Raw genomic sequence first — 25239 nt, forward strand, 5'->3', positions numbered from 1 at the left:
AGTGAATGAGTTTCTCCTCCAGTGCATCATCCCACAGGAGACCAGAAGGATGGTGTTTTGGGGGGAATATAAGGGTGTTTTTGACTTCTCTGAAATAATATACATCTACTCTCAATATTAAACCAGCAGAGAACTTGCTGGCCTTAGAAATAAAAGGAACAGTCTTAATTTTGACATTGACACTTTCTGTCTAGGTGAACTTGCGTGAATCATTTGATTTTTCAGAGCCTCCATCTCTTTATCTCAACAGTGATGGCTTTGGGGCACTTGGGTACCTCAGTTGGTTAAGTGTTCAGCTCTTGATTTTGGCTCAGATCACGATCTCAGGATTGTGAGATCAAGTCCCATGTCTAGTTCCTTGCTCAGCAGGGAATCTGCTTGAGATTCTCTCCCTCTGCCCTTCTTCCCTCACCCCTCTCAAATAAATAGAGCTTTTTAAAAAATTAAAATAAAAAGCACTGGACTTTCCTACTTTCTAGATGTATCAAGCATTGGTTCAACTAGTGATTGTAACAGTTGTCTGGAAATCCTCTGTAGCAAGGAGACATCTTAGGTGCATTGAAGCAGACTAGGAGGTGGGGATATTTAGTGGGGAACGTACTGGATATGGGGTATTGCCTGTATGGAAGAGTACCTTTACCTTTGGCCACATGCAAGAGCCCCTCTTTAGGGTGTTGGGTCCTAGGCTGGTACCGTCATCTAAGTCCAACTCTGGGTGATGATCCTCAATAAGAATTTCAGAGTAGGGAGAGCTAATAGAGTGCATTTAAGCCAAAGTCATCAGGTACAGTTAGGATTTAGAAGACTAAATTCAAAAATGCTAATCCTCTGGATCAGGCATGTCATGGAAGAGGGATGAAGTGAGAATCTTGGGCCAGATGTTAACCAAATCAGGGCAGAAGCACGTCTGAAGTGGCTGACTGTTGCCCCCTGCCCCTTTGCAATGTCCAGGGATCACCATTTATGTATTGGCACATCAGGTGGTTTAAAAGTCCAAGGTCAAGGTAGCAGTTTGGGGCCCTTTAAAGTATGGAGAGTTGAAGGCTGTGGAGAGGGTGAATTGGGAAAGAAGAGATGGATGGAATGAGGTGAGGCACTGAAGGACTTTTAGAGAAACAGATTTTGAGGCAAAGCCTCTTTTCCCCTGCTTGGAACTGTCGACTTAGCAAAACAGAAGAAACCACACAGACGTCCACACCACGAAGCTGATCTGGAGCTCGGAGGCTCCGGAGGGCCAGGGAAGGCCCAGCTCTGTGTGAAACACTTACATAGCCTGTGACCACAAACTTTTGGGCAACATAACGGGTGATTATCATTCATTACGTGTTCAGTTGTGAATCAGAGCAAAGTAAAATGAACCACTGTGCAAATCCAGCCTCTGGTAATCCTGAATACGTGCTTAACAGGGGATGGCAGTGGGTGTGTAGACTTTGAGCTACAAAGTAACCAAAACACTAATTGGGACTATTTCCCCATTGCCTTCAAGAGAACAGTTCCAGCTACTCAGCCTATCATGAAAGAACCTTGGTGATCTGTCCTGTGGCCGTCCTCCCGCTCATAGGCTTGATTTTTTTTTTTTTTTAATCTCTTGCTCCATGGAAGCCTTATCTTGAGCAAGTTATATTACCCCTGTAAGCCTCAGTTCCTGTGTCTGTGAAATGGGGATACCAATACCTGTCTTTACAGGCCTGTACTAACTATTAAATGAGAGAGTGCACGGAAAGCCACTAACAGAGGTTTGCTGACAGTATATGGAAACTTGACATTTGTGAGATTTTGTAATTATTACTATAAATGCTACACATTCCAGTGAAACCGTAGCGCTCTCTTCAAGCCATTGTTGTACTACAAACTTGGACCTTTTTTGAGGTGCTTATCAGAGTACCTTGTCATTTGTAGAGTAACTGTCACACACCCTCACTACATTAAAAACTAGGACAAGGACAGTATCTTTTCGTCTCTGTTTCCCCAGAACCTGACCCCCGTAGTAGGTGCTCAGTTAAATGTTTGCTGAAGAAATGCATGAAGTGTCTCTATTCTGGAGAGTCTTGATTCTCAGCAGATGCTTCATGAGTACCACCCCCCCCCCTTTACCCATGTTAGGCACCTACTGTATATGGGGAAACCACACGAGGAGCTTGGCCTGCATGATCTCAGCTAATAGCCCCGCCTGCCCCCAGAAGGCAGCTATTATGTAAACTCTTGACAGATGAGTACAGAGCTTCAATGAACAGAAATGCCTCAAGTGTAAACATTAGATGACTTTTTTCACCATGAATCCACTAGGAACCCAAACTGAGATCCAAACAATCCTCTTGGTCTGGCATGAAAAATGAGACCCAGATCTCTATCTCTGGCTATTTCCACCCTTTACGGGCACTGCAGTTGTTTGCACCTTACCCAGATTAACGAGACCAGTCTATACTCTGAACTCAGAAAAATAGAGATTAAACATTTCCTGGCTTTAAATAAGGAGAGTACAGAGAGTTAAATAATCAGCTCTTACTTATTGACAATTTACTGTGGACAGGTGGCATGTCCGGGCTTTCTCTGCATTGGCTCTGTTCTTTCCGAACATCTTGGAAGGTGAATGTTCTCGTGTGCCTTTTACGCTGGAGGAAATTGGCATCTGTCAGGGTCTCAGAGTTGGATTCGTGGAGCTGTGATTCCTGACCAGGCTGAACTACAACTCTCTCTCTCCACGGCACTAGTCAGTCTGGAGGAAATAATGTCACTGGCCCTCAGGCCTCCCTGACCGCCCCCAACCCCCACACCTTCTCTGTATCCCCCAGAGGCAGGTGTGCAAGGATGTTTCCTCCCCGCAGCTCAGTGCTCAGTCACCACCCTAAGAGCATAGGCCAATGAAGTGGAAAATAGCTCTTACTCCTCACTCTGGCATCTTTCCCTCAGGTGAGAGCCAGATTCTCAAATTGCGAGGCCAGTGGCAAATCGGTCTACACCACGCACACTGGGTATCAGCACACAGAGAGTTCTGCCGGAATTCGCACATCCTGGAAGCCAGGCTGGCATTGGTGGCCGGTTTCATTTAATCTTGCCTCTGATGGCCGTGTGGTGAGTGGAGAGAGAGAGGAAGGCAGGACAGTAGGAAGCACACAGATCTCCAGAAGCCAGGTTTGTTTTGCTTGTTCAGAGTACCTTTAGGCACTGCCCTGTGCCTTCTCTGTCAACCCATAGCAACAGCTCAAATGTCCGGTAAGGGGAAGGGCTGGTTCCACTGGCCGCTTCCTTTCATCTGACGTCTGTGGTTCTTCAAGTAGCTGGGTATAATAAGAGCATGGCCTTTGGAATCAGACTGACTCAGTCGCTTCTGCCACTTGGCACTTATATGACCATAAACGTGTCTTTGAACTTGGGTGAGTCACCCTTTCTTCATCTGAAACCGAAGGAAATGGCTGGATTGTCGTGAAGATTATGCATGAGGATGTGTATAAAACTGCTCTTAGTAGGTGCTTGGCCTGTGTTAGCTGCCTTCCCTCCCTTCCACACCCCACTCCCATCCATTCACCTGTAATGCCTTAAAAAAAAAAAAAAGCCATTATAATTGTCATTTGTTATTTTGTGAGCTCCATGTGTTACTGATTAATAACACAGAAACTGTTTAAAGCACGCTCACAGAACCATAACCCTGCCCTACATCGTGTCATAGCATTTCACAGATAGCTGTTTTTACCCCCTTTTTTCTTCCCTGCGAACCCCTTTTCTTCCCCCTTCTCTCTAAGGAAGTCCAGATGGGCCCGATACATTCTTACACACTGGGTCGCCTCCGCCAAGGGTTAAAATCAGGTCTGTTTCACAGGCAGATGATCTATTCATAACAAAAGCTGCCTCCTGGCCCTGGGCCACAGCCAAACACTGTTCCTCTCAGTCCCTCCTTTCATTTGTTTCTGATTGTGCCGCAGTGTTTACATATCTTACTTATTAGCGTGGTCTTTTATAGACTGTAAGCTGAGGGCAACCCCCCAGGATCTGCTTTCCCTCTCAGTGCCCTTTCTTCCTTTAGTCTCCTTACCTCTGTGGACCGTTTCTTTTTCACAGGGACTCGTTCAAATAAGGAAGCAATTTTTAAATCTTTCCTTTTTTTTTTTTTTTTTTCTTTAACATGAGAGTCACTTAGCCTTTTCAAGGAACTGCTGTTGAATATGGAGAAGAGGGAAAAGATACCTTTTCCCTCTGGAATGTGTGATTTTTTTTTTCCTTCTCTCTCTCTCTCTTTCTCCCTCTTGACGTAGGAAAATCCCCTCATGTCCATTGACTTTTCAGGGGACATCTTCCCCTCAGGGTACGAGGGTCACTGGGCCGGCCCCAGACTAGATGTTGAAGATGCTGCTATCTTCTCTGTCCTTGCCTTGCCTGTTTATAGCCTTTTTTCTCTTAAAAAAAAGTCTCAGAAAGCCTGTGGACTCGAGCCAGATATGTGTCTGAGAGCTGATTCTGCCCTCTTGGTGAGCCTGAGAACTCTCCTAATGTCTCTGAAACTCAGTTCTCATCGAAGCTGGGGGACATGGGCTTGCTCAGCATCTCAGGTGGGGGAAATGGAGGTAACAGTGCCCCGTGTGGGAACTATAGAAGTGCATCCAGGCGCTCTGCGAATCTGGGATGGATTCTGAGGCCTGGCCCAGCGACAGCAGGAAGGGGGCCCGGCTCGCTGTCTGACATGGACGTTCTGGCCCATGTGCCCCTTATGTGCTGTCCCTGGTGACTTCTTAGGTAACCAAAGTACATGGGTTTCCCACCCTCTCTCTCCATCTTTCTCCTGACCTCCTCTCATCTAACCATCATGATTTCTTAATGCGCTGGCAACCTGCTTTGTCATAGAGAAGATGGGAGGGATGGAGTCCTTCACCCTAATTACTACTCGATAAACACTCGTCAGTTTCTGGTACTTTCGCAGTCCTTCACTCTGGGATGACACAGGTGTGTATGCAGAGTTTTTAGTTCTCTTTGCCTGGCCCCTTTTGCCTTCTTGTCATGTTTTAGGCCACAAGTGCAGAGAGAGTTCTGAAGATTGGGATCCTTCAGGTCCAGACTTGTATGGACATGTCCCAGATTCCCCGAGCTAAACCTGAGAAGAGAGGAGGAGGTTGTTTTGGGAAGGCAGCGATTGATGAGTATGCCCAGCAGTTCTGACTTTTTTCAAATGAGGCCCCAATATAATTTAGCCAAGGTTCTCTTTGCCTTTATCCCATACTCTGTTAACAGGGTGTGTCTCACTCCTAGATCTTCCAAATAGAAATTAATTCATTTGAATGATCCTGTTGATTCCTATCTCGTTCTTCTCCAGAGCCAATACAAACCCTGTACCCTGCTTCAGAATTCTAGTCAAGATGGTGTCAGATCTTACTTTTGAAAATTAAATGCCTCTCTGTAATCTGGTCCATAAATAAGAAGTGCAGCTTGGCCAGTATAAGGGTGATGATATTAGGACAGGCTCCATTTCCCTGGGTCACTGAATGTACCAGGCACTGTACCAAAGCCTATAATAGACTATGCCACATTTAATCTTTACAAGTCTATAAAAGAGGTCCTATCTGCCCCATTTTTCAGATGAACACCCTGAGGACTGATGACAATCAGCAACTTAGGACTAAACATGGAGAGTCAGACCAGTCTCTCAATCTGTGGTCAGATTTATGAGACAATATCTGAAACTAGACAGTGGTATCAAAGCAAAAAGTCATAACAAGGGAAGCTCAGAAGCCAATCAGGAGCCAAGCAGGAGGAGAAAGTGTCTGCAGTTCAGCGGTCAGAAATCAGGGCTATCTGGGAGAGGTACTGTGGGTTGGGTGCCATGTGCTTGTTACAGGGGAAAGGCTGTGTCATCCTTGCCTGCACCTGCTTATCAGCCTTGTCTCTAAGGCTGCCGGAGGCATCTTTTTAACTGAAGTCTATCAGGGAGAGCTGCTTTCCCTAACAGCTGGCTCAGAATCAAAGGAGGACATTGGCTATGTCATATTTGAGAAGCACTTGATTAGTCCTCTGCTCATTCCTGGGGTTGTGGCAGAAATAGAAGACACGGTTCTGACACCAAGAGTCCAGGTCACTATGTGACATTGAAACAGAACTAAGAGTCCATCTGGTGACCGGCACACAGAAAGGGTGCCCTCTCTCCTCTCACTCGCTGCCTCCCCTTCCCCCACCCATGCCACCAGCCCCTCCTCCCTGACTCATGGGATCCACCAGGAATTGTTTACCCATCACAGATTGTTTAGGCTGTGAAAAAGATGCAAGCTATGATTTTTACATATTTGGGGTCCCACAGCTCTTGGAGTTTTCAAGCTGGTCTGAGCTCCCTGGAGCCAGTCAGGCATCTGTATAGAAGAGGCCAAGGGTGGCTTCTTATCTGCAAGGGAGACAAAATTGTGGGAGATCTTAGGCAGTCCTCAAAGTTTTCATGGCTCCTCCGTCTCTTGCAAAGCAACTTTGGGTGTCCGTTAAGTGTATGCGAATGAGAAGCATATGGATTAAGTTTCTATTGTGATCACATACGGATTTCAAAATGATGAAGAATAAGGAATTCGAGGTTTAGCGAGTCCAAAATAGTTGGCAAATAACTCAGGACATTGCAAGCAGCATTGGGCTGCCTCCCTCCATCCCAAATTTGGGGACTGTTTGGTTGGGTGACAAACCCGTTCAGTGCCCTCCCTGCCTGCCAGCTTGAACTGCTCGGCCCCAGGAGATACCTGTGGACAGGTTTCACGTCTTCCTGTTTTGCTTAAACTCAAATAAGGGGATTGGATTTTTAGAAAGGGCATACTCTCTACTTGAGGACTCTTAACCTTTCAGAAACCTCCAAACAGAGAACAAGAAAATTTGGCAAGCCTGAGTTTTATGAACTATGTGCTACTTATAGGTGATTGAACATGTGTCCTGTGCTATTGTTGCTCCGAATATCAGTGACATTGTTCATAACTTTAGCCGTGTGCTGCAGTGGGTGATTTAGTTTATAAAACATTTTATAGGGTGCCTGGGTGGCTCAGTGGGTTAAGCCGCTGCCTTCGGCTCAGGTCATGATCTCGGGGTCCTGGGATCGAGTCCCACATCGGGCTCTCTGCTCAGCAGGGAGCCTGCTTCCCTCTCTCTCTGCCTGCCTCTCTGTCTACTGTGATCTCTCTCTGTCAAATAAATAAATAAAATCTTAAAAAAAAACCATTTTATATGCATCTTATATACTAAATACACATTGTATGCAATTTATAGATGCAGGTATGAATATGAACACATATAACATATGTTGTGACAGCTGACAGGATAGAAGTACAGAGGGTAAAGGAAGATGTAAGAAGAAAGAACTCAGCCAGTCAGGGTTTAGAGAAGCTTCCCAGAGCAGATAGTATTGAGCTAAATCCTATAAAAGGACTTGGAAGAGTTAGTCAGGGGAAGGTAAGAAGGAATGCCTTTTAGACAGAAAGAGGAGCATTTATCAAGACATAGAGATGAGAAAGAAAATGGCACAGCTGGGGGAATTTCTAGGCTGTGATGGGCTGGTTGGAATAAAAATGACGATACTGTGAAGAAATGGTACCATGTGTGGTAAGTTAAGACCTATAGATAAAAGCCAGGTCAGAAAGGTCTCATATGCCATGGGGAAGTCCTAAAGCATGTAAGGGAGTGATACAATTATAATTAGGTTTGTGTGTTAGAAGGATCATTGTATTGGAGGTAAGGAAGTTGAATTCTCTGAGTAGGGTTTTTGGGGGTGCAGGAGAAGGGCAGGATTTGAGACAGAGAAACCAGCTTAGTTACTACTGCACTAATCCAAGCAAGAGATGATAAAGAACTAGAGCAATATAGCAATGGGGAGAAACAAGCTTTGTTTAAAAAATAGAGTTGACAGTATTTAAGGCCTAATGTGGGTCAGAGGAGAAAGATGACTCCGCATAAGGTTAAGAATGGTATCTTAGGGTCGCCTGGGTGGCTCCACGGGTTAAAGCCTCTGCCTCCAGCTCAGGTTGCAATCCCAGAGTGGTGTGATCAAGCCCCACATCAGGCTCTCTGCTCAGCAGGGAGCCTCCTTCCCCTACCCCCCTCTCTGCCTGCCTCTCTGCCTACTTGTGATCTCTGTCTGTCAAATAAATAAATTAAAAATTTAAAAAAAAAAGAAAGAATGGTATCCTAGTGGTTGGGTAGATGGGAAGACAGGGACCCCAGCACAAGAGCATCCCTGGGAGGAAGGATAGAGGGTTCTGTTTTGGACACATTGATTAGACATCCAGGTCAAGTGTCCAATATGGAACTCAACAGCAAAGACTGAGTTTGGGAGAACAGTTTGGGATTCAACAGCATAAAAATTGTCATTGCATCCATGGGAGTAGATGGTCTGACCCCATGGGATGTGGTGAATGACAAGCATGGATGAGTGAGTCCGGGAGGGAAGAGGAAGGAGAACCTCCCAAAGGGACAGAACTAAGAAGGAGTAGAGCCTGGACCTGAACCCAGGACTTGGGACTCCAGATCCTTCCACTGTCCCAAAAGGAAATAGAGTTAAACCATCTGTTATTTCACATTTCTTGAGAGCATATTATGTCCTAAGATCTTTATACACATTATACCACTTAGGACTCACATAGAACTCTGTGGGAGGTGAGATTATCCCATTTATAGATGAGGAAACCGAGTCTCAGACAAATTCAAAGGCACATGGCTAATAAACAGCCTAGCCAGAATTGAAACTCAGGTTTTTCTAACTCCAAGGTCTGTGCTCACATTACTAAGTCATGTTCACTGTCTTTGAGCTAAGAGGTATCTCCTCACTATTTCGTAGGAGAGGCAAACAACTCATTACAATTTCATCTGAGAAGTACAGAACTTGAGGTCAAGGCTAAGAGCTCCATTCAAAAACCACATTCTCTGTGCTCTTTTTTGTACTGTGTAGTGAGTTGGGAGTTGGCTGGAATGTGTATAAATGGTTTTTTTCTAGTAAGACGATAGCACAGTCCATTTGGAGGGAGAGATGAGCCACCACGGAAATACTCAGCCCCACACATGCCTGCGGCTACCCTCTGAAATTCCCAACCTGGCTGGAGGCACTCAAAACAAAACCTCCTATTCCCTCCCAGGACCACTGGCGCCTGGAGCCTGCCTGCTGCCCCTGCCAGAGGTTTAGACCAACCTCGGGGTGATGGGGTGGGGGCAAGGCAGAATGGAAATTGCTAGAGTGGCTCCCTGCTCAGAGCCCAGTCATCTCTCCCAGCAAGAGGTGTGAGCAGGCACTGCAGGGCAACTCAGCTGACAAGAGCATAGCCTTTGGTGAAATGTAGCCAGTGGCATCCACGCATAGAGCCAGCCTGGGCACAGGCATGAAGAGGCCGGGACAAACGGAGAGAGGCTTCTAATTCCTGCTCGACCATCTCTTTTCCTTGTGATCCTGGGTAGTTGGCCTACCCTCCTCATGCCTTTGTCTTCAGCTATCACATGGGCTGTGCTTGTTGGACTCCATGTACTATCTAGGGTAATTGCATGTTTCAATACAAATATAAACTTAGAAATCACTTCATACCTGAGTTCCCCCCAGCCCATTGCGTACCTTAACTTCTACTAGCTTGCAAACCTTGGGATGATACATGCCTCTGATGCCTATCTTTCTGTATCTCTTCATATTTGAAGCCATAGTTTGAACTTCGTGTGTATCCAAGAAATATTTGCTGAGTATTTGCTCAGTGAGTGTCAAATATTATGGGTAGTAGCCCTTAAATATATTAGATACATAGTGTCAGTCATCAAGAAAGGCCCCTGGTAGTCCTGGACATGGTCACGGGGGTAGCCAGGCAAAGTTGATGCTTAGAGAAGCCCCAAGAGACCACTGAGTGGGATCCCCTGAGCCACCGGGCAGAGTGTGTGTTGAAATAGCGTGCCAGAGAATTCTGATTGGCCAACTGGAGAGGAATGACTCAGCTTCATGGAATCTTAGATAATCTCAAAGACAAAGGAGATACTAAACATTCTCATCCAATCTGTTTATTTTATAGATGAGGAAAGTAGAATCTGCAGAGGGAAATAAGTTCATAGCCTGGATCTTGTTTGGATCTGAAGTTACTCCTGTTTTCGATACTAGCCATCTGACCTCCTCCATTAGATTTCCTCGTTTGAGGGGTCAGTATAATGATAGGACTTACCTCACTGGGTTGTCATGAGTATTAAATGCTAGAATGTCTGTAAAGAGCCTAAGAGAGTATTTGGCATGTTGTAAGCCTGCAGTAATTGTTAGCAACTACTCTTTTATTATTTCTTATTGTTACCCTTATTTCTGTACTATTATTTCTTACTGTCATTGCCTGACTTAGAGAGTGGCTTCACTGAGACTCTTTACCTTTTCAAAAACTGTTTTTTTTTTTTTTAATTGAATTTTTGACCAACAGTAGGGTGTATTGGTACAAAAATATACCTATCCTTCAACCTTATGACCTTTACATTAAAGTAGAATTAGGAGCTATATGATCTCATGAAAACCAAAATGAGTGTGAGCCCAGCCTGGAAACAGTTGTTTCCACCCAGGCTGCCTTCCTTCTTGACTTGAGGAAACACTTACTTTTCCTTCAGGGCCTGGCTCACACAGCTCACACGTGACCACCTCCGGAAAGTGCCTGCAGCTTGGGTTTCTACCACGCTTGCCCTCCCCAACTTGACCGTAGTACTTTACACACATTTTTTGTAATTTAGACATTTCCACCGCTTGTCAGACCCCTAGTTAGACGAGGAGCTCTTTGTGGAAACGGGTCATGCCTTCCTTATTAGTGATTATCATTGTTATTATTATTTTACTTCATCATTTTTATAAGCTTGATCCTAATCTCAGTGCCTGGCATATAGTGAGCAACCAAATGTTTTGTTTTATAGCAGTTTTCTATAATTTTATTTATATCACACATAATTAAAGAATATAGCAAAAGTCTACATGGTGCTTCAAACCCTACCAAATTGAATACTCATGTGCTACCACCCATGAGAAAGAGTATTATGGAAGAGAATATTTCTAGTACCTTTTAAGTATGAAGGTTTAACCATACAATTCAACAAATGTTAACTAGTTGCTTGTATTTTGCTTAATGTCCTAGCTCTTAGAAGTAGTTTTGAATTTGAATCTTGATTTGAACGTATTCTATCATGTGGAGCATAATATCCGGCCACATTTATATCCTCTGAAAACGTGATAAGCTTTTCTTCTGAATCATGTCTACTTCATTGTTTAGCATATTCACTAAATCAGACCACGGGCCAATCTAGAGACCTTCTTACCAGGCCATAATTACTTTTGACTGTGGTCATTCAACTCTGTCCCCTGACTATTCCATCATAAGCTTTATTTCAAGGAGAACCAATGTGTATTTGGTATTAAACATATAATTAGCTGTTTGTAGTTGATGGCTTATTCTGTCTTCACCAAAGTCCTCCAACGTTTGTATCAGTCCTCCCTTTTTTGAACTGAGGGAACTGAAGCCCAGAAAGATGAGGTTGTGTGAGATCACCTGGCTAGAATACAGCAGGCTGGAATAGAATCAAGATAGGTCTTAGACTCAACCCACACTCACTCCTCCGCCCTTCATAAGCCTGTTGGGGAAAATGTTTCAAAAGCTTTTTAGAAATGCAGATTCCCTGACTTGTCGTCAAGGCCAGAAGGTTTGTTCCATTTGAAAGAGTCTGTGTTGGCTATGTGATGGCCCTTGCTTTCTGCCCTTGGGAGCCTAAGAAGGATTCAAAGAAGCAATGGTAGCCTAAAAATAAGACCATACTTTGGCAGAGACAAATTTAGAACCTGCAGAGTGTGGTGCCTGGCTGCTTTGCATTTTTATAACCTTGGACATGGAGTTAAACTCTCTCTGCTTTAGTTTACACATCTATTCAATAGAAATTGTGATGAAATCTTCCCTCGGGGATTTTATGAGGGTTACGTGGTTTAATTCCTATAATATGCTTGGAAGGAGGCCTTTAGTAAGTACCCAGTCAATCTTGACTCTTGTTGCCAATAGCACTGCTATGACTAGGAAATCAATGTCCTCTACAGACAGTTGTTATCAGTGGAGTAAAATGAACTCCCTTCTTTGGGTAACAGAACAGCCTCCAGGCCAAGATAGCCATCGGCATGAGAAAGAGCTTTCACAAAAATATCTTTAAATGTTTAGGTTTATTGCAAAGAATTAAAGCACACAGCAATATACAAATGTGTTCCCCCCTCCCCCCGTCAAAACAATTACTTGTTTTCTCCAAGAGCACAGGGTTTAGAGGCGATTGGAAACGCTCTGGGAAACTTTTTTGTGTGTTGGTTTCCTTGCTTTACTCAGATGTCTGATGAGAAGCATGTGCCATTGCAAAGGAGTGAGCACAAACAGGAGTCAGCTCAAAACCTCTCCCTAGGACAGAGCCAGGCTGAGCCTTCACCTGACATTTCTGAGCAGCATACCCTCATCTTCCAGTGAAGCTCTGCCCTGGCTGACTCAGCAACAAGCTTAAAGAAATTGTGAGATGGGGTGGAGGTAGGGGGTGATGCGTGACCTTCCAAAGCAATTTATGTGTATGAGTTAAAATTAAAACATATCATACGATTTGAGGGCAACAGCTGCCTGGGTTCAGATCCTGCCTTGGGTGGTTACTGTGTGACTGTAGAGGTCTTATACAACAAACTCTTTGAGACTAATCTATCAAATGGGGCCAAGAGTTCTGGAAGGGAAGGGGTGCAGGGCATTGACAGGAGATGATTTGACTTTGGTGGCTATCCATCTTCCTGTTCAAACACTGGGTCCTAAGTGGTTGTGAATATGAGCTATCATATCCACCCCAGAGCCACTCTGGGATGAGTAGTGTCTAGGCCCGGCATGTGATCAATTTTTATGAGCAAAGACAAAGTGACAAAAACAAAGACCATTTAGTGTGTGCTCCTTCTGGCTAGAATAGTCTCTGTATCATATACACATACACAAACACATGCTTATACACAATCATATGTATATTCACACACACACCCTCACACCTACTGAGTAACTTCTGTCTGTGGTTTACATCTTAATTCAGATATTGCCTCCTGAAAAAGGCCTTCCGAGACCCCTAGACTAAATTAGGTACCTCACTTATTTGCCCTTATAATACTTTTTGATTTTCATTCATTTATTTATCACAGTTTATAATTACACATCTGTGTAAGGATCTGATTAATAGCTATCTGGGGTATCCAAAGATTTGTCCTGTTTGCCCAGGACTGCAGGGTTTTCTAGGACATAAGACCTTGAGTGTTAAACCTAGGAGATTCCCAGCCAAACTTGAAGGATGGGCCACTCTCATCTGATCCCATTTCAAGACAGAATGGTTCATGAGGACAGGGACTATGCTGCTTTGTTTCATATTCATTGCCAGTGCCTGGCACCAGCTTGTACCACAGAGGGAATTCAGGAAATACCTATTCAACCAACCACAAAATGAATGAATATGGCATTGCAAGCCAAACTGTCTTTTCTTGTAAAAGTCTTTCTTTTTTCCCTGACATTCTTTCTATTTTAGGGGTTAAACGTCCCTTTTTATAAATTATATTATTTCACAAGATTTAAAGTTGACAGTGTTGTGTAGTTCCCTTGCCTTCCCTCATTTTCTTCATATCTGAGGGTTGGAAATCCTACTGCTTTGAAGACTCACAAGTTTAGTAAAAAGGGAACTGGATTAGTGCGGGTGAAGACATTTAAAGAAAGCTTGTTCCAGTGTCAAAATGCTGGACTACAAATTTCATGAGGACAGAAATCATGAATATTCAGTTCAATTCAATATTGCCAGGATGTGACATAGTACCAGATATATAATAAGGACTGAATAAATATTTGTAGGATAAATGAATGGATTTGCTACCTGTCCAGAAGACATGTGGGAGTAGACCTAGTATGCTTCACTCCCTTCTCTTCCCCACCCTTGAACTACATGCCTCCACAACCAGAAATATACGTCCCTGCTAGATGGGCAGGATGAGAGGCATGTACCATTTCAGATGAGGTAACACGTGGCCCATCCTTGTTTGACCTGGTTCGTGTCTTGGTGTATTCTCCTGACACCTGAAAGAACTTCTGTGGAATACAGTGTCTTGAATCCTAAGAACCTCTCCCTCACTTACATGGCTTTGTTCAAGCCATTCCCTTGACCTAGCATGCATGCCTGGTCTATGTCCTGTTCTCTAAGACCATCCATGCCTTGCATGCTCTGTCCCTCCATAACATTCTGTGTTTTCTCTTTATCATCCTGTAGACCACACTGTATCCTATTTGTCTGCTTACTTGTAGAGCTCCCCTCTCGATAGGTAGCTTCTTGAAGACAGGAACTCTGATTCATCTCTGTATCTCCAGCACCCAATTAAGGGAGATAGCATGCTGTTAGTTGTGACTAGTGAGTATTTGTGAAGGAAGGGAATGTATCAGTTATCTCTCACCATGGAAATCCTAGATGACAAACACACAGTCTTCAGTGATGTAAAACAAGTCATGTATTTTTGTTCACAGGTCTACCAGTTGACTGGGTGATTCTGGTGATCTGGGCTTGTTAGTACTGGTTGACTAGGATGATTTGCTGATCTTGTTTGGGCTGCTTCGTATATGGGAGACATCACTTGCTTGTCCTTCTGTCCAGCAAGCTACTCTGGGCTCTTCTGGCAAAGGTAGAGAACCAAGAGGAAGAATAGAAGCATACAGTCCTCTTAAGGCCTAAGCCTGGAAAACTGGTGCAGTGTCACTTCCATCTCATTCTGTTGGCCAAAACAAGGCACAAGGTTGACCCAGATTCGAGGGATGGGGACTCCGCCATCAATGAGAGGAGCTGCCAAGTCGCTTTGGAAAGGGGTTGGATACATGGAGGGTAGAGATTGGGGACCATTTTTGCAATGAGTCTGCCACAGAGAGGGAGCCAACAAGGAAGTGTCTCATCAGTTTCTTTCCAAAATGATCTCTTTTGCTACCCTGACATCTAAATAAATTTATCAGGAAGGCTTCCAGAGATGAAGCCAAGCCCTTCCTTTGGAAGGAATGACTTTATTATCAAAGATGGTATTTTTTTTTTTTTAGGATTTTATCCATCTATTTGACAGACAGAGATCACAGGTAGGCAGAGAGACAGGCAGAGAGAGAGGAGGAAGCAATCTCCCTGCTGAGCGAGAGCCTGATGTGGGGCTCGATCCCAAGACCCTGGGATCATGACCTCAGCTGAAGGCAGAGGCTTTAACCCCCTGAGCCACCCAGGTGCCCCTCAAAGAAGGTATTTAATGGGAAGTTGAATTTCACAGTCATAGAAACATCAGATAGAAGGAGGTTAAGGCTTCTAACTCGCCCTGAGGATCAGTTATTTTCATCTACTTTGCCTCTTTCTTTTCAGATCAGCAAAGATCCAATTTTTGTACCGGGTGTCTGGGGCCCTTATTTCTCAGCCATGGTCCCTGGGTTCTGGTTGAATGAAGGTGGTCAGAGCGTTACTGGAAAACTGGTAAGTTGACACTTTCTCAGTATGGTCTAAATGTTTTTATAGTCTTGATCAGCCCATTCTGTCACGTTAACCATATACCCAGTATCTGGAAGATTTGCAGGCTCCTAAATCAGAACACTTAGCTTTGTCTTAGCATACCGCCTAACATATGGTGCATAGGCAGCATGCATTTGCCAAAGGAATAAATGTTGGTCCAGGCAATGATGACTAACCCATCTTGTCACCTATCTTTCACACAAAAATCCTTTTTTTTTTTCATGGCAGTGAAAGTGGTATTTTACTTTGTAAAAAGGACCAACTAACTTACCAGCTGAAACCCGTTAGTGGTTCTCCATAGCCTTGGGGATATCATTCACATAGTTTTCTGGGCATGTCATATTCTCATGGTCCATCCCCCCCAGTCCCACGCATGTACTTGTCACTGAGTCTAGATTACCCTACCTGCAGCTTCCCCATGACTTATGTTATTCTACTCTTCTGTGCCTTTGGATGTTTTTCTTTCCCTGCTCAGAAAGCTCTTTACCACTTGGATAATTTTACTTGTCCTTTAAGACACAACTCTATTTTTTTTTAAGATTTTATTTATTTATTTGACAGAGAGAGAGAGATCACATGTAGGCAGAGAGGCAGGCAGAGAGAGAGGAGGAAGCAGACTCCTTGCTGAGCAGAGAGCCCAACGTGGGACTTGATCCCAGGACCCTGGGATCATGACCTGAGCCAAATGCAGCGGCTTAATCCACTGAGCCACCCAGGCACCCCAAGACACAACTCTATTTAGAATATTCTGTTATTCTTATTGGTTTACTAATCTGTCATTTCCAGAAAACTAGGAGCTCCTTAAAGGCAAAGGCCATATCTGACATTTCTTTGCATCTAGCTCAGTGGCTGGTTTATAGAAGGTAGTTGATAAAAATTTGGTGAATTTGTGGGGTTGTCTCATAGGGAAGATGGAAGACCCATAAAAACGAGATGAGTATTGTACCAGAGGGACAAAGCACAGAGTTGGCATAAAGCTAAAAAAACTTTTGGCAGGGGATAAGGCATTTATGCTGAGTCTTGAAAGGTAAATAGAGACCAACCAGGCAAAGAAGGGTAGATATACTCCTCTAGGCAGGAGAACTGGTATAGGAACAAAGATATGGGAGTGACAAATAATAAGGCATATTTGAGGTTATGGCACATAGGCTGTGACATAAACTGTTATTAGAAGAATGACTGACAATGAAAGTTAGAGAGCTGGATAGGGAACACATCATAAGTCACTGGAGAACATGCTAAGAAACTGATCTCTCTCTGGTAGACCAAGGGAGAGCAGTGCAAGGTTGGAAGAGTACATGCTCATGTTCAGGTCTCAGGTGGACAGACTGGCTAGCAGCCTTGAGTAGAAGGCCTGAGGGTACATGGCTGAAGGTGGGGAGACCGGTTTTAGTCGGTTAGTCCACAAACAGAAAGCTATGCGGGTTTGAATGAGGACCAGGACAGTGCTTAATAAGAACTGAGGTCAGGAGATCAGCAAGCCTTGGAAGGATTCCATTGGAACGCAAGGGAAAAGGAGACCAAGGTTCAGTTAGCCAATCTCACATCGTCTGTTTATGGTCTCATTCCCATACCAACTCTTCCAAATGTTCAACTGAATGATAGTTGATCAGATCCAAAGCTCACTCTGGATGCAAATGCCCATTTTTTCCATTTCTTAGTATATGGCTATTTTATACTTAGCTGCCTCAAATTCTCTTTCAAAGTCAGTGGAAACATAGGTGTGTGGCTGGCATTGAAGCCCATGTTCTGTGCCCGGCCACAGAGATGCATTCAATGAGCGAGACCTCCGCGGGCTCTGGTTTTGAGGAGCTCTTTATGTAGTAGGGAATCTCGGTGCCTATAAAAGAAAGAACATCTGATTGGTCTGTAAGAACACTATGCTAGAGACACTGAGAAGACAACATAGCCTTATGAAGGTGCCAGGGGACTCAGACTTTGCATCGTCCTATTGAAGTAAATGTCATGTGTTTACACAGTGTTTAACTTAAATATCCATTCCCTTTCTGTGACATAATAAAAGCCCATTGCTGAAATATAGCCTGTTTCAACCCTGCCTCATGGTATAATCACCCTTTGCAGACCCAGAACTCATAGAGGGCACAATCCAGAGGCATTTTTTTTTTTTTAAAACAAGTACAATGATCCAGTAAACCAGTTCTTTGTGCAGAGTGCATTGTTCATGAAGCTGTCCATCAACAGGTTTTCAGAGACTTAGTATGCAAATTGAACATCTGTGTCAGTCTGGAAATACTTTCCCCAGTATTTGGCTCAAAGTTTGCTCTGTTGCTATGGATATAAGCCATCTTTGCCCAAACATTATGACATATCTTTGTGGAGAAGAATTGGTTATGCCTGTTTCAGAATTTAAATAAAAAATGTGACCTCCTTTTGGCCATTAATAAAGTCTTCATAATAGTCTACTGTGACTTTTGAAGTCATGGGAATTGTGGCCTTTCCTCTAGTTAGTGATTTTGCACCATCACCAACCAAGCTGCCCTTGGAGCTCCACTTTGGGCAATTCTGCTTATATTTCATGGGCCGTACAAGTGGGTGTGATTGACCTGTGCAGTTTAGAGAGCAAAAGCTAGCCTGATGGGGCAAAATCTGAATCAAGAACAGAAGAAACTGCCCAGTAAAGCAGCAGTCCAGTCCAGGGGAGGCAAGCAAAGAGACAGAAACAGCCTACAAAATAAAGAAATGAAATAAATACAATAATGATGATAATAATAAAAATCCTACCTTATTGAGAATGTTCTGAGAAAAGGATTTATATACATAATCTTATTAATCCTTATTAATCTTACATAATTATATACATAATCTTATTAATACATAATAATCCCAATGCCTCATATTTATTTTGAAGGCTTCTTTCTCAGTCTCGATGCCAAGTGCTTGGCATATACTATCTCATTTAATTCTCTCAGAATCCCCATGAAATAGGTACAGTGATTATCCAAATACACAGACGAAGAATGCAGACTCAGGGGAGCAAGCACAACCGAGAGGTCCCTGGTGCATTGTCAGTGGCCTTTATATGTGACTCCTTTGACATTTGCCCTTCCTTTCCATTTACTTATTCTTGTTTGTTCTGTTGTGAAATTCTAATCTCTGGTTTTACAACATTGTTTTCATGGAGAACACGGAGAGAGGAAGTTGCATGTTTTGTGTTCATTGTTTCAAACACACATGCCTGAAATGCTGGGTCTGAAACTGTCCCATTATTACATTGTCCACAGTATATTCTAAACACAGACACAGATGTACCATCTGCAGCAGAAGAGAAGAGAAAGTAGAGGAAGAGGGAAGGGAAGGAGGAGAAAGAAGAGAATAAACAAGAAAAAATTACCTAAACTCTAGATTTGGGAGGGAGGGGGGAATAGCTATTTTGTCTCATTTTTACAATTAAAAAAAAAAAAAAAATCTTTCATCCCAAAGCAAATTCTTCATTCCAAGTATGTGAATAGCTTGGTACTTAAAAAAAAAAAAAAAAAAAAAAAAAAAAAAAAAAAAAAAGAGGAAGAAGAAGAAAAAGAAAAAAAATCTCCATCTGGTTAACTTCAGGATGAAGGAAAAAAAATAGAATAGGATCTTTTCTGGCTCTGGAACTCTTGCAGTTTCAATTGACTGAGATTTGGATTCATTTTTCACTCATTTCAAGCTTGTGCCACTGACACTCATTTCCTCTTAGAAGGGCACATGCCTCCAGCCCATGGATGATTGATTTTAGTTGCCTCAGTTGGGCACCCAGCAGGGATTGCCTCGTGCTTGTCAATACTCTCTCCAGAATAGCTGTGCAGAAAACATCACTTTTTTGCCCAGACCTTTTCCATAGAACACCAGCCCATGCAGTCACTGCGTCCAGATGCCGATGCTGGTTTCCAGCTGGCCTTTGGCCATCCCTCTCTCCAGGCACTCTCTGAAGTTGGAGTCCTTTTCATTGGGGGAGGTGTGCAGTAAGGAGGCTAAGTCAAATTCCTAAGCTGCCTCTTCTTCCAAAGCGGTGGTGGCTTTGGCTTTCTGGAATAATGGAGCTTGAGTGAGGGTTACCCTTGAATTATTTTTGTTTTTTAAGATTTTATTTATTTATTTGACAGAGAGCCCACACAGGGGGTAGTGGCAGAGGGAGAAGGAGAAGCAGGCTTCCCGCTGAGCAGGGAGCCCGATGTAGGGCTTGATCCCAGGACTGGTGACCTGAGCCGAGGGCAGATACTTAACCAACTGAGCCACCCAGGTACCCCACCTTTGAATTGTATGAACCCAGAATTTAAATTTATGAACTTGAGCCCCAGGGTCACCGTGTAGCAAAATGCAGTGTGTTCAGAATGTTAGCATTTGTGCATTGAGATGCCTCTTTCCCGCTTTATCCCCAGTGCCACTCAGCCTGGGACTAGCCTCAGGAAGTCCACCCGTCCCTGACAAGTGGGTGTATGAAGAGCTTGGATTAGACACATACTGTGCATGGATGGAGATAGTGAGTTCAACTCCTTATTTGTTCATTCCTTCCATCATGTGACAGGGATGACTCTGGGCCAGGCGAGAATAGTCACATGATTCTTGTCCTCCAGTAACTTATCATCTAATGGGAAGGTTGAATACAGGCCTGATGATTACAAGTTAGCGTAGCACGTGAAGTAGATTGCACAACCCCTGCAGCCTCCTGAGATGATCTTTATGGGACAAATACTTTCAGGCCCTTCATTAAGATTTAGCGTTCTGGGGCACCTGGGTGGCTCAGTGGGTTAAAGCCTCTGCCTTCAGCTCAGGTCATGATCTCAGGGCCTGGGATCGAACCCCGCGTTGGGCTCTCTGCTCCGTGGAGAGCCTGCTTCCTCCTCTCTCTCTGCCTGCCTCTCTGCCTACTTGTAATCTCTGTCAAATAAATGAATAAAATCTTTAAAAAAAAAATAAGATTTAGCGTTCTGATATGCACAGCATGTCTGTGTGGTCAGTGTTGTTGATTTAGTTTTACTAGTGCATAAATACGTTCAGAACAATGAGGTAACTTGATCAAGATCTTAATAGTTGTAAGTGGGAAAGCCTTGATTCAAATCCAAGTCAGCTACTGCAAGACCCAGATCTCTCTATAACTGGACCTGACTTTTGTGGAGCCACATTTTTGAGTTTTTCTTATACTTATCTTATACAGTCCCTGGAGAAGCAATTATTGTGAGTTAGTGTGACTTTTCAGGTACATCGAAGCAGATTCAGTTGGTAGGCTTCATAAGGCCACGAGAGAAAGGAAATGTATGTGTGTAGTATTGACAGAAGGTATGTATAGACAGGTGTGTCCCCAGCATTGTTCGTTGGCTAATTTGAATGACTTGGTGGATACAAAGACCAGCTCTGCATTAAAAATGTTTCTGCTTTCCCTCCCACCCGGGCTTGCACTGTTTTTTGTTTGTTTGTTTGTTTTTTGTATACCCACCCGGGTCAAAGAATAAAACAGTTCCTGCACAGCTCCCTGATTACCTTCTTTCTTCCAATTCTCTAAGCCCTGTGTCTTAGTTTGGCCACTTGAACAAACTACCATAGACAGGGAGGATGGGGGGGGGGGGCGCATATGTGCAACAGAACTTTATTCCTCACAGCTCCTGAGGCTGGAAGTCGAAGATCAAGGTAGCAGCAAGGTTGGTTCCTGCAAACCTATTTCGGTTTGTAGAGGGCTGACTTTTCCTTGTGTCTTCACATGGTGGAAGGGGAGAACTCTGGTTCCTTCCGACCCTTGCAACAGTGTTAATCCTGTTCATGAGGCCTCCACCCTCAGACTTACTCACCTCCCAAGGGTCCTACTTCTGAGCACATTCACCCTGGTGGTTAGGATTTCAACATATGAATTTTGAAGGAACACAAACTTTCCACAACATCCTTTTTAAGATTGTGGTGAAAGCACATAGACCTGACCCTGTCACTCTTGATACCTCCCAAGTTATCTGTAGAATAAAAATCTAAACTCTTTGGAGGGATGCTTATTTACACGATGTTCATGGTAGTGTTCTGAGTGAGAAATAGGCAGAGAATAAAACAGTTCCTCTTGCCCTTCACTCCAAAAATCTGCCCTCTTGTCAAGCTCACATTCTAGCAGGAGAAGACAGATCCTACAAAATAAATAAAATGAGAAAGCAATAAAGTTTATTTTATGGTGTAAGTCGTTAAAAATAAAAGAGGAAGTGGGGCGCCTGCGTGACTCAGTGGGTTAAGCCGCTGCCTCCGGCTTAGGTCATGATCTCAGGGTCCTGGGATTGAGTCCCACATCGGGCTCTCTGCTCAGCAGGGAGCCTGCTTCCTCCTCTCTCTCTCTCTCTCTCTCTCTGCCTGCCTCTCTGCCTACTCGTGATTTCTCTCTGTCAAATAAATAAATAAAATCTTAAAAATAAAATAAAATAAAATAAAAGAGGAAGTAAGTTTATGGGTTCAGGTGAACAGTTTGCAATTTTAAATAAGGTGGTTACTTACGGTAGGCCTTTTTGATGTGACGTGCAAACATAAAAAGGAAGGGAAGGAAGTTAGCCATTTGGAAACCTAGGGGAAGGACATACCAGGCCAAGGGAAAAACCAGTGCAAAGGTCCTGAGGGAGGATGGCCTGCCTGCAGTATATTATAGAAATAGCAAACAAGGCCACAAAGATGGAGCCAAATAAACCAAAATCAGAGTTGTGAATCAGTTCACGAGGTAATATGGGGCTATATTTTTGGCCACTGTTAGAATTTTGGCTTTTACTTCTGAGTGAAATGGAAAGCCACTGGAGAAGAATGAGCACAGGCCAAGTAGGACTTGGTTTTTATTTTTATTTTTTTTTAAAGATTTTATTTATTTATCTGACAGAAATCACAAGCAGGCAGAGGCAGGCAGAGAGAGGAGGAAGCAGACTCCCCGCTGAGCAGAGAGCCCAACGTGGGGCTCGATTCCAGGACTCTGGGACCACGACCCGAGCCGAAGGCAGAGGCTTTAACCCACTGAGCCACCCAGGTGTCCCAGGACTTGGTTTTTAAAGGCTCATTCAGACTGCTGCCTGCTCCCTGGGGAATAAATGGTGGGGTGGGGGTGGGGGAGATGGCAGCAGGGGTGCCAGAGAGAGGCTACTGTATCAGTAAACCACTTGAAACTTGAGGGTGGTGGCAGTGGTCACCAAGTGGTCATGTTTGGGGATATATTTTGCAGGTGGAGATGATGAGGTTTCTTGATGGATTGGATGTGAAGTGAAGAGAGATCAAGGTTTTGAAGGATAGCATTGCTGTCGATGGAGAGAGGATGGGTTCGATGTCAGGGAGGCAGAGGGAGGAAGGATTCTGGAATTACGGTCTTCTGACTCTAGTAACTGATACAGTCTCTATTTGATCCTCAAGTATTTGTCTTCATTTGAGTAAAGACCACCATCATTTATATTTTTATTAAAGCCAGAAAATTAGGATTAATTCCTTACTCCTCCTTTCCCTTCTCTGCCCTCATCCAGTCAGAAATTCCTATGGATTCTGATGCCGAAATGTATCTCACCACTCCATCTGTTTGGGTAGTTTTGTAACTTGACTCCCAACACCATCAGTCAAAGCACCATCACCTCTGTCCCAGTCTAGGATGGAGATAGTGTACATCTTTTATACACAGGATGTAGCTGGGTCTCGCTTTTCTGCAATCTTGTAATCTTTGATGTTTACTGAGAGTGTTGAAAACTCTCCATGATTTAATGTGAGGATGAATATTGTTGGATTTAGGTCTTCCATTTTGCTGTTTGTTTTCTGTGGTGGTTCTGGTTTTTTTGTTTCTCTCTCTCTCCTTTTCTTCCATCTTTTGGATTATTCAGGTATCTTTCAGTTTTCAGAATTCCATTTGGATTCTCCTGTTTGCTTTCCAGGCATGATTTTTTGAATTCCTTTTTTAAATGATTTTTTTAGTAATGACATACAATAAATGTCCTAAGCTTTTCAACCTTAGACTGTATATTGTAAAATATACGTATTTTGTATGTATATTTATTTATGTAAAATATACATGTTTTATATGTGTATTTATTGTAAAATATACATATTTTTCATGTAAAATGTAAAAAGTATTCAACTCTAGAGTTCCCTTTGCCACCCCCCAACTCTTTATGCTGTAGTCATAGTATGTGCAATGCCTACATATGCTCTACATCCAACAATGTAGTAACTGCTTTCAATAATGGAGTCATCTGTCCAGTGTGCCATAATAGAATACCATCCACCGGGTCGCTTAAACAGTAAACACTCATTTCCTTAGAGTTTAGAGAATAGAAGTCCATGATCAAAGTGCTAGAAAGTACAGTTTCTCATGTGAGCTCTCTTCCTGGCTTGCAGTCAGCAGCCTTCCCACTGTGTCCTCACATGGCCTTTACTGGGTACATGCATGTAGAGAGTGAGCTTTGGTGATCCTGGCTCTTCTTATGAGGACGGCATTTCTATTGGATTAGGGCCCCACCCTTATGACCTCATAGAGCCTTATTTACTTCCATCAAGTCCCCATTTCCAAATACAGTCACATGGAAGGTTGGGGCTTCACATCTGAATTTTGGGAGGATATCTGTAACAGTCATATGTATTTCAAAGAGATCTGAGAAACAAACATTATCTTTTCTATTTACCTACATATTTACCATTTCCATGGTTTTGAATTTCTTTCTGAAAATTTAAATTTCTGTCTCGTATTCCCTTTGGCCTGATGAACTTCCTTCAGCATTTATTCTTTCTTACAGATATTGACAAAAAGAAAAAAAATTCTCTTAGTTTTTTTTTTTTTTTAATGAATTTATTTTACCTTATATCTCAAAAGATATTTTTGCTCAATATAGAATTCTTGGTTGGCAGGTTCTTTGTTTGTTTGTTTTCCTTCAGCAATTAAAGATGTTACTGTTTTATATTCTGGAATCCTTGTTTCGTATGAGAAGTCAACCGTCATTTGTATGGCTTTTTCCTGTGTCTAGAGTCTATAATTTTTCTTCTACTACTTTCTTGATTTTCTTTTAATCTTTTATTTTTATTGTGGTATGCCCACACGTGGTGGTCTTTGGATTTATCCTTCTTTTCCCAGGTTTGCTAAACTTCTTGAATTTATAAATTTTTGTCTTTCACCAAGTTGGGGAAATTGTTAATATTTATTCTTAAAAACAAATAAATATTGCATCCATATGCCATAGAAGCAATATAAACAACAACACAAGATTAATATACCCATGAGACTAAAGAAAATACTTAGAACTATGGTTCCCAGTGACCGTCTCAGGAAGAGGTTCTTTCCATAGACCCAGCATTTGAAGTGATTATAAACTTAGCACAGGTGGTGGCCATGGCAAGAATACATTCCCTAATGCAATAGTAAGAAACATTAGTATTGCGAAGTTGGAGCAATATGACAAATGTTTACAGGCAGTAGACACGGCACATCTTCATGTATCAAGTACAGTAGTGTTGGTCCTCAAGAGCCAGTACCACCCCTGGCTGAGGTATTTTCCCTGGAGGATGAAACTGTATATTTTCCCCTGAATATCATCAGAGGGTATGTCTGTATTATATATGGGCATCTCAGTTCGTACCCATACTAACAGCCCTACCTCAGTACCAAGGCCACATATTGCTCTTATTCTTCGTCCTCTGACTCCTGTTGCATATATATGAGACCCTTGGCTATTGTCCCACAAGCCTGTGAAGGAATGGTTTTTTTTTTTTTCATTCTCTGTCTCTCTACCTCTCTGACTTCTCTCTCTGTCTCCTTCTAGCCCCCTCTGC

The 25239-nt window shown here is 43.1% G+C and overlaps 1 protein-coding gene across 15 annotated transcripts in view; it reads left to right on the plus strand.

The window, feature by feature from the left end:
• FGGY (FGGY carbohydrate kinase domain containing) overlaps positions 1-25239 on the plus strand; it is a 412410-nt gene that overhangs the window by 262013 nt on the left and 125158 nt on the right. For 14 of the 15 annotated variants that reach the window (XR_009345297.1, XM_059137206.1, XM_059137204.1 and 11 more), the window contains one exon: positions 15352-15459. The exons of the other annotated variant lie outside the window; for it this stretch is intronic. Coding sequence is in view for 13 of the 14 variants with exons in the window: in XM_059137206.1 (XP_058993189.1) it covers positions 15352-15459 (108 nt within the window). In the remaining variant the exon portion in view is untranslated. The remainder of the gene's footprint in view (positions 1-15351; positions 15460-25239) is intronic. 15 annotated transcript variants of the gene reach the window in all.

Source organism: Mustela lutreola, chromosome 10 (genome assembly GCF_030435805.1).
Source record: "Mustela lutreola isolate mMusLut2 chromosome 10, mMusLut2.pri, whole genome shotgun sequence".
In the NCBI taxonomy this organism is placed as follows: domain Eukaryota; kingdom Metazoa; phylum Chordata; class Mammalia; order Carnivora; family Mustelidae; genus Mustela; species Mustela lutreola.